This window comes from Channa argus, chromosome 6 (assembly GCF_033026475.1).
Source record: "Channa argus isolate prfri chromosome 6, Channa argus male v1.0, whole genome shotgun sequence".
Lineage (NCBI taxonomy): Eukaryota > Metazoa > Chordata > Actinopteri > Anabantiformes > Channidae > Channa > Channa argus.
In genome coordinates, this window is record NC_090202.1 from 14,660,693 (window position 1) to 14,672,500 (window position 11,808).

Genomic DNA, 11,808 nt, shown 5'->3' on the forward strand with positions numbered 1-11,808 from the left:
AGGTGTATGAAAAAAGAAATCGAATCAGTGCTCTAGATTTAACATCCTTATGGTCTGTATTAAATTTAATACAAAAAAGTAGAGTATATGTACAATGTTAATATGGTATTATGCCACATATTTTAGATGGGGGGGGGGACAAACAAACAGACAACAATTCACACTCACATTTACACCAATTTAGAGTTACCAGTTAACCTAACAGGCAGGTCTTTTGACCCTGGGACAAAACCCAGAGTACCCAGAGGAGAACATACAAACTCCACACAGAAAGGCCTCATCTGGCTGAGAATTCAAACGAGGGACTTTCTAGCTGTGAGGCAGCAACGCTAAGCACTCCACCATGATGCTGCAGGATATGAACATGTATTTCCTTTTGTTCCGCTTGCTGAATATTTTAACTGCAAAAGACATATTGTAAATTACTACTTGCCATCCAACTGTTTTCTAATGTGACTCAAAACATTTTTGCATGTGGTAATGTCGTCTGTTAGTAGTATATCATATATCTGATGTCCCTTATGGATATAATTTCCTTTCTTCCACAGTGTCAACATTTCTCTGGCAGCAGTATCATATATCCCTTTCCTTTTTTTTTGGACAGACGTAAAAGCTGTCTAAGATTAATTTTAGTGTTATGGCTGCTGCTTCTTTTCCAGAGCCTGTGGAAAAGTTAGTATTTCAATATTGTTAGAAACAATGTTTTCTATTTTATTTCTGGAAATAATTAAGCCTAAAGATGCAGAGTAGGCACAATTTCAAGGCCTGATTAAAAGAGAAAACAAATGTGAAGAAAAAAAAAAACGATACTTATATTTCATTTGTAAACAATTGTGGTGTTAAACCAATTTACACTGGGTAAAAGCTGAAGTCTTAGTAGCTCCAGTGGTTATTCTCACAACATTAGCGAACTGTGATGTCTTTCACGGATTCAAAATGATTCTTCCGCCTTAAGTTGACTAACATACCATGCACAGAATTTATCCCCTCTCAGTCTTTTCCACTGCAGAACTCCAGTTTAATTATAAGCATTTTGTATTAGCTCTTAAGCTACATGGGCGCCTTGAACATCTACTCTCCCTGGTATTTCTCTGGCTGTGAGATAAATGGGGAAGTATTAGGACTATGATAGGTTCAGGATAAATTATTGTCAGCAAACGAGGGGAGGACAAGCTTTTTTAACATTTATGCACAACTCTCTTTGTCTTAATGCTTTTTTGTCCTGGATACTGTGGCGTGATCTAATTGTAAAGTTAACAGATGAAAGGGTTTGAATTCTGTCAAACCGTAGTCCAGACTGTGTATTGAATTATGATATGATGTGGTACTGTGATGCTGACAGGCCTTATTGTTATTCTTGGTTTCGTTTTTTATACCAAATTTTTGTTTCCAGCTACTGTGGTGCTGAAGTTTTTAGGGTGTAGATGCCGTGATGTTATTTGTGTTTATAAAGAGCTGTGGCAGAGATCTCATGATCACATCTGACAGGCTGGTGTTTGCTTTGGCTAGCAGCTCTCATGTTCTTTTTATTAGAGGTTTCTGAAAAGGGTCAGTGAAAACTATATTAACGTTAATGTACGCCTTCAGAAATGAACAGGTCCCTTGAGAGTTTTCTGGTTAACCAACTAAGTTAACAACTAAGTTAATCCCCCCCTGCCTCCACTTAACAGGATCAGTCCTTGGATATATTTTCTATGGACATCCAGAACTATAAATGAACAACATTTTTAAGGTAGTCATAAACATTGATAATCAGCTATTAAACTTACTTTGCTGAATCACTTAATGTCAGTTATGAAACAAGATACTAGTGCAGTATAAAGACCATAATGTCCCTGGTGCTTGTTTTCATTTGGTTATCCACTGTATGTAACGGTAAAAGAGTTTCAAGATCAAACTTTTCCTCTGGGAAGATTCCAAAGGTCAGGCGGCTTATTGTTCCAACCAGAGCTGCTATGATTAAAGTTCAGTAGCATATTGTTTTTTCCTCATGTAATGACAGTCACAGCTGTTCCATTTTCAGTGTCATTTTTTTATTACTGACAGGAATTGGAAGCTGAAAGTTGAATTCTTGAGGCTAACAGTGAATCCATCACACAGTCACGTTGAAAAGGTCCACGATGGAGTGTAAATGGAGAAGATGGATCATTATAGAAACAAAGGTCTCTCGTAACTCTTCTCGTGGAGAAACATATATGTCTGTCTTGGAAAAACATTGAGACAAAGACGGAAGTATTCACTTGTCATTTGCTGGTATCACTTTTTTAAACACTGTCTATCTGTACATATGGAATCAGAACCCAGGACACAGGCTTTAAGCTAGCTGACCTATCACGAGGACACACTAAGCAGTGCAGGTGTTACATGGCATGCTTAGCTTTGCTATCAGAGGAAGAAGCTTATTAGAGCCATAATGGCTACCACATGGCAGGGAAGTTCTTACACATGCCCTTCTCTCTCCAGATGCATTAAGGCGTCACTATTTACCAGGGTTAATGCTGAGTGGGTTAAATCTAATAATCTGTGTGAATGACCATGTGCCTTCAAGGCTCACTGGCAGATTCTTACAGTAGCATTGAAACACACTCAGGTCAAAGGTGTTCAACCTCCTTGAACTTGTGTTGGCTATGTCCATATAGTGTTGGCGTTAAACACAGATGTAAAACAGAGGTGAGTGATAAGATATTTTATGATGACATTTACAGGACATTTACTCTTGCAAACAAAAGTACATGGTGTTTTAGCAAGATAGCTGAAGGAATATAAGCCATTTAACTTCACTGATCAAAACACTGGATACATATCAAATGTTTGAACACATGTTGCAACTCTTTGGCGTTTGAGATTTAGGACTATTGGAAATACTAGTGTAAGTGTAACTGAATATGTGTGTTAACATTAAGTTCCTCAGAAACAAGTGGGACTTGGATGTGTTTATGTGGTTAAATGTGGATAAAGTTTAGTTCAAGATTTAAAGCAGACTTTATTTTTTACAGAAAAATTATTTTGGGCATGATACTAATTTATGCCTACTCTGTGTCTGGGAAAAAAGCCACAACCCTTAAGCTTTATTTTATTTTCTCTGTGTAATGCAAAGTAGTCCCATACCCAAAGGACTTCAGCAACGTTTCATGCTGCCTGGTGAAGATATTCTCTGTCCTACCTACCGATGAACCAAACAGAAATGACTTTTCCAGATGTAGAACTGATAGAGGATTTCATTAAGAGGTGTAGGGTAAAAAATGTTTGTTATATTTCAGGGCAGGTGCTTAATTCTAGGTTGTTGTTTTTTTTTACCCATTTTAGTCCAAATTAATAAGATAATTGAAATAAGTTTGCTTTATTTTATACATGTCATTTCACAATGCCACACATCACACAATGGCACACATTACACTAATGTAATGGTTTACATGTATTTTAATAAACAGAATATGGGTATCAAGAACTAAACGCTTTCCTCAGCACCTAGTTTTCATCATTCAATTAATGCATTTAATAGAATGAAACTAATAAGTTTAATTAATGTTATAAAAATAAAAGAGAAAAATATGTGCACAGCTAGTGGATACTATATCTGAAAATCCCTATTTTGGTAGCACATCAAATCTATGTTGAAGGGACAAATAGGAAACATGTGAGATGCTTAAGTAGAATGTGACCACAGCAATTACAATGGAGTGTTTTTCACAGTGCAGGAGATAATAAAACATTAAATATGAAGACAAAAGAAAAACTCTGTTCTATTCCAACACAGGTTCTGTGTTTTGTCGCACTATTGTTGTGTGTTGGATTGAAGACTGAAAGACAAATTTATATTATTTGTCTGGCAGGTTCAGCATTGCCCTCCACCTCATTTTACCCTGTGTCTTTCCAGTTCTGACAGTTCATCTTATAATGCTCTTTAATATACATCTCTGTCACCAGTTTCAGTCTTGCATATAATCAGGTGGAATATCACAGCATTGAATGACTACAGCCATTACCAAAGAGGTGGTGGCTCTGTAGCTTTATTGGCTGGCATTCCAGAAGTAGTCCTTCTGATGTTAAAATAGCAATCAGTCTTCTTATTGCATTTCCTTTCTGTGTCCATTTGTTGCAACATAAATGTGGGAATGAAGGCTTAAAGATTTCAGGAAATACAAATCATTCCTGCCGAAGACTCAGATTCCATCCAGTAAGGAAGAAACATTAATTCACCTCAGTTTTGAGTATCACTCACAGCCACTGAGTTCTGAGCCTTCCACATTCACTGGACAGCACCGAGAGACATGTCTGCTGATTTAGTTATCGATCTTGACTTTTTTTGCCTAATGTTTTTTCCATGAATGGACACATAGTTGAAGTTTGTCCGTGTACTTCAAATAGGTTTTCTTTGAGGGAGGAAAAAGAGTTGGTCCTTGGAGAAACTGGAAAGGAGAGGTACTGTACTGTAGACAACAAATAATGTCAATAACACTTAATGAGATAAGCAGGAATCAGGACTTGCTGACTGGTGTTTGTCTGCAAGAACACTCAATTTGTTACACGACAGGACACCACCCCTCATTCATTAACCAACAAGCCAACATTTATCGCTTGATATTTTCTATAAATAAGCTCCTGGAATGTGATCTATACGAATGGATATATTTAAACCATGATGGCATTGGTTTTACAGTATAAGGTGGCAATAATAAAGTGTAAAATCATAACCCGGTTAGAAAGTGTAAGAGAATGGAGATGTAGGTTTAGAGTTTTCCTAAAGGTATTAAGGGATTTCTCTGTGTTGAGGTAAATGGTATGTGTCATCTGTCCTGTCAGTCCATCAGTGAGATGAAGATCGATGATTCAGGTTTATAGATATGAGGCGCAGAGGCTACTTGAGGGGGTAAGGACTGGTTATTATCAAGAAAAGGTAGCAGGTATTTGGGTTTCAGGGGACTATCAGATCTGAAAGGAATGGATGGTGCTTTACTACAGTATATTTTTATTAAACTTTGAGTTGTTTAGGCTCTATTGCTTCCTTGTTATCATGATCTGGTGTCCTGCAGGATGTCTGTGGAGAATTACAAATAATTGCAGTCATACATGTGCGCATTCATGTGTATTACTTGGTGGAAGCCTGTGTAATACACAGGCACTATAAACAGTGCTGTTCAAGTACAAAGTCAAATTGGTTTTCATGACTGAAATCCATTAATTTTGTGTGGGTCACATTTAATCATATTGTTTCTGGCTTCTGAGAAACAAAAGGAGGCTCTTTAAAGGTAAATGTATTATAGGTATACTGGGTTAATAATCCCCTCCAGGCCAGTTTCAATTGAGCATCTCAGAGGTAGCATGCATGAAGGAGAGCTTTGGTGCCCCATCTGGAACTGTCATAAATACAAACCTCTAATTCATAATTCAAGGACAAAGACACCATGTTCAGGTGGGGTTGAGTCTATTGTTGTGACATTCTTTGATGTTAGATTTGAACAATTCAATTAAACTTGTGTGATAGGCTGAACTTCCTTGTTTTAGTTTGTATATTGTGGCCTTGTCTGCCTTATGGTTGAGTGCTTATCTTTGTAAAGAAAATATAGTACAACCTCAATTCCAAAAATATGTGTAAAACATAAATAAAAAACTGAATGCAATGATTTGCAAATCTCATCAACGATTTTTTGTTTTATAATGTGCCAAATGTTTTTCATTGTTAAAAGTTTTGGACTGCACGCAGGACAGTTCAGCACCCGGACTCTTCTCCTGTGAAGCCATGCTGTTGTGATGGATGCAGTATTTGGTTTAGAATTGTCTTGCTGAAATGTGTAAGGCCTTCCCTGAAAGAGACATTGTCTGGATGGGAGCATATGTTAGTCTAAAACCTCTATGTACATTGATGGTGCCTTTCCAGATGTGTAATCTGCCCACACCACAGGCACTAATGCACCCCCATACCATCAGAGATGCAGTGCCGCCTGAGTGCCCGAAGAATATGCACATTCAGTTTTGACCTTCAACCTTGTCTCTTGTGCACAGAGATTCCTCCTGATTCTCTGAATCCTTTGATGATATTATATACTGTAGATGGTGGGATCTTCAAAGGTTTTACAATCATTGAAATTTTTTTTAAATTTGTTCCACAATTTCTAGATGCAGTTTTTCACATATTGGTGAGGTTCTGCCTCTCTTAAATGCTCCTTTTATACCCAGTGATGTTACTGACCTGTTACCAGTTAGCCTAATAAGTTGTCAAATGCTCCTCCATTTGTTTTGGATTTGCGGTAATTACTTTTCCAGCCTTTGTTACCCCTCTTCCAAAGTTTTTGAGATGTGTTGCTGCCATCAAATTCAAAATGAGCTAATATTTTCCATGAAATGATAAAATCTCTCAGTTTCAACATGATGAGATTTGCAACTCATTGCATTCTGTTTTTATTTATGTTTTACACATCCTTCCACCTTTTATGGAATTGGAGTTGTATATTTTATCCTTGACAAGGAGTGAATGAATGTTTTTCAAATGCAGTTTCTTACTCTACTTGCCATCTTAATGATGACCCCAAGCTAATATTGAGAGCTCATTAGGGCTCTCAGGAACTGTGGGATCAAAGTGGGGAAGTGTATAAGGCGACAGGGGCCTGAGGGTAAGGGTCCATGTCACCTCCATTTGAGTTAAAGAAAATTGCAGAACAAGATTCAAGATTTCTCTGCCCCCATAAAGAAGAGGAATTTTCATGATTGCTAGACTACTGTACTGGACTAAAGACTAAAGTTTTACTAGTCTAAAGGCCATGGCAAGCAGGGCAATGCAGCCCAGGAAGCCAGACCAGGGCATTGAGCTGTTAAAAAGCTCTAGTGCCATCCTGCAGATTTATTTATTCTTTGGATCTGTGCATGAATATAATCCTAAGAAGCAACCTATTTCCTAATTTTTAATATTAAAATGAAGGTAAAGACAACTTTAAAAAGCTTGTACTAGATGGACAATTGATCATGAATCTATAAGACTTCAAACAGTTTTTGTCTTCTGTAGAAATTCCTTAAAGACGGTGTGTCCATCCAGATGAGCGACACAACCCTGCCAGTCCTTAGAAACCAAGTGTGGGTGTGGCCTGAAACATAAACATGGCGACCCATCCTTGGTTTCTGAGGTATTGCAGAACTCTACAGATCATACCTGGGGTCAAAATCTACAGGGATGTAACAAAACAAATAAACAATTTAGCCATCAGAGCATGTTTGCACGAACATTTTACAGTATATGTGCAACAGGGGCTGTTTTCTGTTTTTAACAGTGGTCAAGTTGCCTGTTGCTCCATTGGTGTGTACCCACAGTTAAGTCAAAGACAGTGTGGACATGAGTGAAAAGTCTCTGAGTGAAGCGGCAGGGGAATAGCTTGAGTCTGCTTGTAAAATTTAAATCTGTTTTCTGTGTTGTTGGTTTTCTATCAGAGGGGCCTTGGAGCCCCAACAGTGTGTTGGCTTTTTCTAATGGCAGTGTTTTTCACAGTCTGTCCTTTACCTCAACCTTTGCATAAATCGAGGGGGTTTAGGTAATGGGACGTTACAGTATACTGGTTTGCTGTACCAACAAAGCTCAAAAGTTATGCCAAAAGATGTGCCAGGACTAAAGACTCAAACCTTGATTTCATGTATCTTTAATCTACAACACAAACCTGCCAAAGAGCTTGTTACAGCAAAGCATCTTGCTCTCTTACTTAAGGCTGTCTCTTTAAGTCTTCTGCCTCTACTTCTTTCCAACTTATGTCTGCAAGTTGTTTTTCTGAAATTAATTATTATTATTCAAAGATAAACAAAGGTTATGGGATTGTGTCCTGTTAAGCTGTTGAGCAGATGGGAAGAGAATACTAAATAATTGCTTCTTTCCGAACTAGTCTTCCTCCCTAACAAGGGGAGTCCCTGCTAGTGCATTGCATTTCACGTGTCCTTTTTCCACCCCTGACTATTTGGCCTGGCACATTTTAGTTCTCTGGACAATGCATAAAAAACTGTGTCCAGGAACATTTCGTATTTGCGCTTGCTTTACACACATGAGAATAATATTTTCTATTAAAAGCTATTTCTAAGAAAGTACTTAGCCCCTTCTGACAGAAATAGAACATTCTCTGTAATTATTTTGTATATACAGTAGGTACCAATGTGCTTATTACAAACATATGAAACAACACCAGGTTTACATAAACTATACAAAAAATATTTAATTTTAAGATAAAAGGGATATAAATTGTGCACCAGCAGCTATATTTAGGTATCATATGTCACACAATATACTGTCATTGCATTGCTGTATATACCAGACTAAGTCAGTCCCTTCAGGATTTTGCACGTTTTTAAACATTTTTATGATTTCATGATAGCTTTTCCAAACAATAGTGATGCATGTCACAATGGTTTTGCGATGTTTCAAATTGCAATGGTGAGCAGAAGTCATGAAGCATTTGTTAATTGTTGGATCACAACACTTCAAATTCCAGGAGGGGCTCGTTTCTCGGGACTCTGAATACTAATCCAAGGTTTTTTTTTTTTTAGTTGCCAAGAAATAATGTACAGAACCAAGATAAAGACCCAGAGGGGTTTTGTGGGAGTACAAAGGCTAAGTGGGGAACCAAATTGGAAACAGTTTCAGCTTCAGAAAGTAAAAAGAACATGAGAAACTTTGGAAGGTTTTATGGTTTACAAAATGGCCAACCATCTATTATTATATTTATTAAATAGTAAATAAATATTAAATATTATCAAAGCCTTTCTGTCATTCAGATTGATTTGTAAAGTGGCTATGTTCTACTCATTGATGGGCAAATATAAACCCACCAAAGTATTTGTTTTAACTTCTGCTGATAAAGACAAAACAGCATAGGAATCTACCCTGCGAAGACAGAGAAAGGTTAGCTGTAAGACCTCTGGAAATGCCTGTGTCCTCACAATTGATTTGGTTGCAGTGTTTTGTAGACTGTACATTAAGTTAGTAAGTTAGTAAAATGGCTTGTAATGCTTTCTTTTAGATGTTAATGAATGTGAAGTGGATGAAGGTGGCTGTGAGGGGTACTGTTGCAATACCATTGGCAGCTACTACTGCAAGTGTCTTGAAGGCAAGAGAATGGGACCAGATGGCAAGACATGTCTTGGTAAGACAGACATCTAGATTTGTCTAGTGTTAACAAACACAGGCAGACTATATTCTGTTTGTATATGTCATAGTTTATAATTCAACCTTTAAAATATTAAATGCAAAAATATTGCATTGTTTTGGGTCATTAAATATAATTCTCTACCCTAGGGTGACCTACTGAGAATCAACATAACTCTATAGACATATACTTTCTAATAACTTTCTCAGACAGCATGTTATCCCAATTAGTCAATCTGGTCTGATAGAAAAAAAAACGGTTAGTGTTTGCCAGTGAAGCCCATTTGTTCTTTAGAGTTGCAGGTGTGAACAAGTGCCCCTGGCCTTTAACCTTTAAGACAGGATATTGTCTCTCAAAGTCTAAGAGCTTAACACTGGAGTAGACAAATGGAGGGTGCTTTAACAGATGTGAGATTCTTCTTTTATGGGCTTTGCTGGAGATAGACAATTTAAAGTTTAAAGCATAGAAGGAAAAAAATGAGGAAACATTTTTATAATGTGATCTTTCTGCTGGGGATTTTTTAAAACCAGCTTTGCATCCTGGAAATTGAGATAAGAGTGAGACTATTTACAGTGTGTCTAACACTGAGACAGCTGCACATCTGTTTTTCAATTTAGTGTAGATAAAACTTTCTAAAGACTGAACTGAGTGCCTCAGATCCTCTTTTGTTGTGGAAACATTTAGTTCATTGTGAGGACCACCTGTCGATTTCTTTCTGCCACACTACCAAGGCAGCTTGTGCGGTAAATGTTTGGTCTGCTGCTTTGTCTAATTGTAAATGCTAACTCAGCAGCTCCTCTTTGAGCCAGACGGTGTCACACGATACCATTCAGACCTCATGCCCCTCGACCTCTGACACCACCACTACCACCCCAACCCCTGCTGTCAAACACAGCAGTGAAAAGCAGCTATTGTGTCTCCCATAGAAGTCCTCTCACATAAAGAGAGCAATAAGTGTAATAACTTTGAAAAACATCCCCTGATGTCTATTGTTTTCTGCATTCTCAACAAAAGCTGCCAGTGTGTCAAAGTATAAAATAGTCAAAATGATAGGATGGTTCATGAATATGTGATCCTGCAGAGATGTCTAGTTGTCTAGTGAACATTTGTTTTAGCACTTAACAAAGATTCAGATTCTTAACAAGTTAGACAAACACATACAGTATGAATTCCTTTATCCTGATCATAATCCCTGTGCGGGGTGTAAAAAGTGAAAGGTGAAAGGCCTGCACTATGACACTCCATACCTTTTGCTTGTAATAATGGACATAAGGTAGTTAAACTAGCATTGAGATAATTTTGTAGAAGTCTGTTGCCAGACTTCTGCCAGAGGGGTGAGAGTGCAGATGAACAACACACTTACATGCAACCAATGTGAACATTTTTTCCAACCTGATATTTTCACAATTTAGGAAGTATGTTGACCTCTGAAGACCATAAATGCTGGTAGTGATTTATGTTCAAATAAACTGAACCTTGTGTTCTCAATTTTTAACCCCCCCCCCCCATCAAAACATAGAGAAACTACAACACTGTTCTGCCCTCCATGCACACTACTACTCTGTCATCACTATTGGGAGCTGATCAATCCATGCGAATCAGAGGTGACAACCAGGAGGAGCTTAAGTGGATGTGGTGTCCAGATGTGGAGTCTCATTGTGATGAGTGTTCACGTACTTTATTCTTGTCTTCTTAGCTTTCTTACGTCCGTGTGGAGTTTCAGTCTGACACACATGAGGGACCCTCTCACCTGTCCAGGAAGCAAAGTGATTACACACTTAATGCTTCACAAACTGTGTGATAACCCATTTATCATTCATTACCAGTGCCTCAAATTTGGCTGTGAGATTCAATAAAGGATGTAATTAATGCTGTATTTCTTTTTTAAGCTTCCACTGAGTTAAGAATTAATGTCCCACAATTGGTTCAAGTTTTTCTCAGTCACAAACAATGACTCAGAGAGGCTGCTTTTAGGGTCATATCATGTTCCATGTTCATGATTAGCATACTATTAAAGTACACATTTGACTAGACATGATTGTCTTTACATGCCTGTGTATACACGTTTGTGTATATGTGTTTGTTCAGATGTGAATGAATGCGAGACGCTCAATGGAGGATGTCAGCAAACATGTGTCAACATACCAGGCTCTTATCACTGTGAGTGCAGTGAAGGCTTCCGCATGCATGCTGATGGTCGGACCTGCATTGGTAAGTATTACACTAAAATATTTATGTTTGTGGTAGCAATATTCTCATCATACTGCATTTTTCCCCAGTGCAGGATTTAGAAAACATTCTCTCAGTGCAATAAAGGAGTAACATAGAGTTTTTGATTTTTGATTAAACGTTTAAACGATTAAACAAATAAGATTTGAACAGACATGAGAGTGGTATAATACTTGTTTAATTGACTTGTTTAATCTAGTTCAGCATGTGCACACGAATGCATAAGGTACATTACCTTACAGCCCACTCATCATTTAAACATCCTCTGTCGTTTTTTTTTTTTTTGCCAGAATTGTTCAAACAAGCATTTGAGGGTTTTGCACCTATGTGCCCTGATGTGTGAAAATGGCAGATCTCCTGCTCACATATGGAGAAAGATTTAGGAAGTTAAAATGGTTTGGTGTGTGCAGCAAACTTATGACCTTGCCCATCATCTGGTCTACTTTAACATTTTCCATAGTCT

At 37.7% G+C, this 11,808-nt stretch overlaps 1 protein-coding gene across 3 annotated transcripts in view; it reads left to right on the forward strand.

Annotated features, from left to right (window-relative positions):
• The window catches only part of egfem1 (EGF-like and EMI domain containing 1), a 47,605-nt gene that overhangs the window by 6,636 nt on the left and 29,161 nt on the right, over nucleotides 1–11,808 (forward strand). For 2 of the 3 annotated variants that reach the window (XM_067508454.1, XM_067508451.1), the window contains exons 5-6: nucleotides 8,991–9,113; nucleotides 11,205–11,327. In XM_067508454.1, coding sequence (XP_067364555.1) covers nucleotides 8,991–9,113; nucleotides 11,205–11,327 — 246 coding nt within the window. The remainder of the gene's footprint in view (nucleotides 1–8,990; nucleotides 9,114–11,204; nucleotides 11,328–11,808) is intronic. The other variant, XM_067508452.1, reaches the window with a different exon arrangement.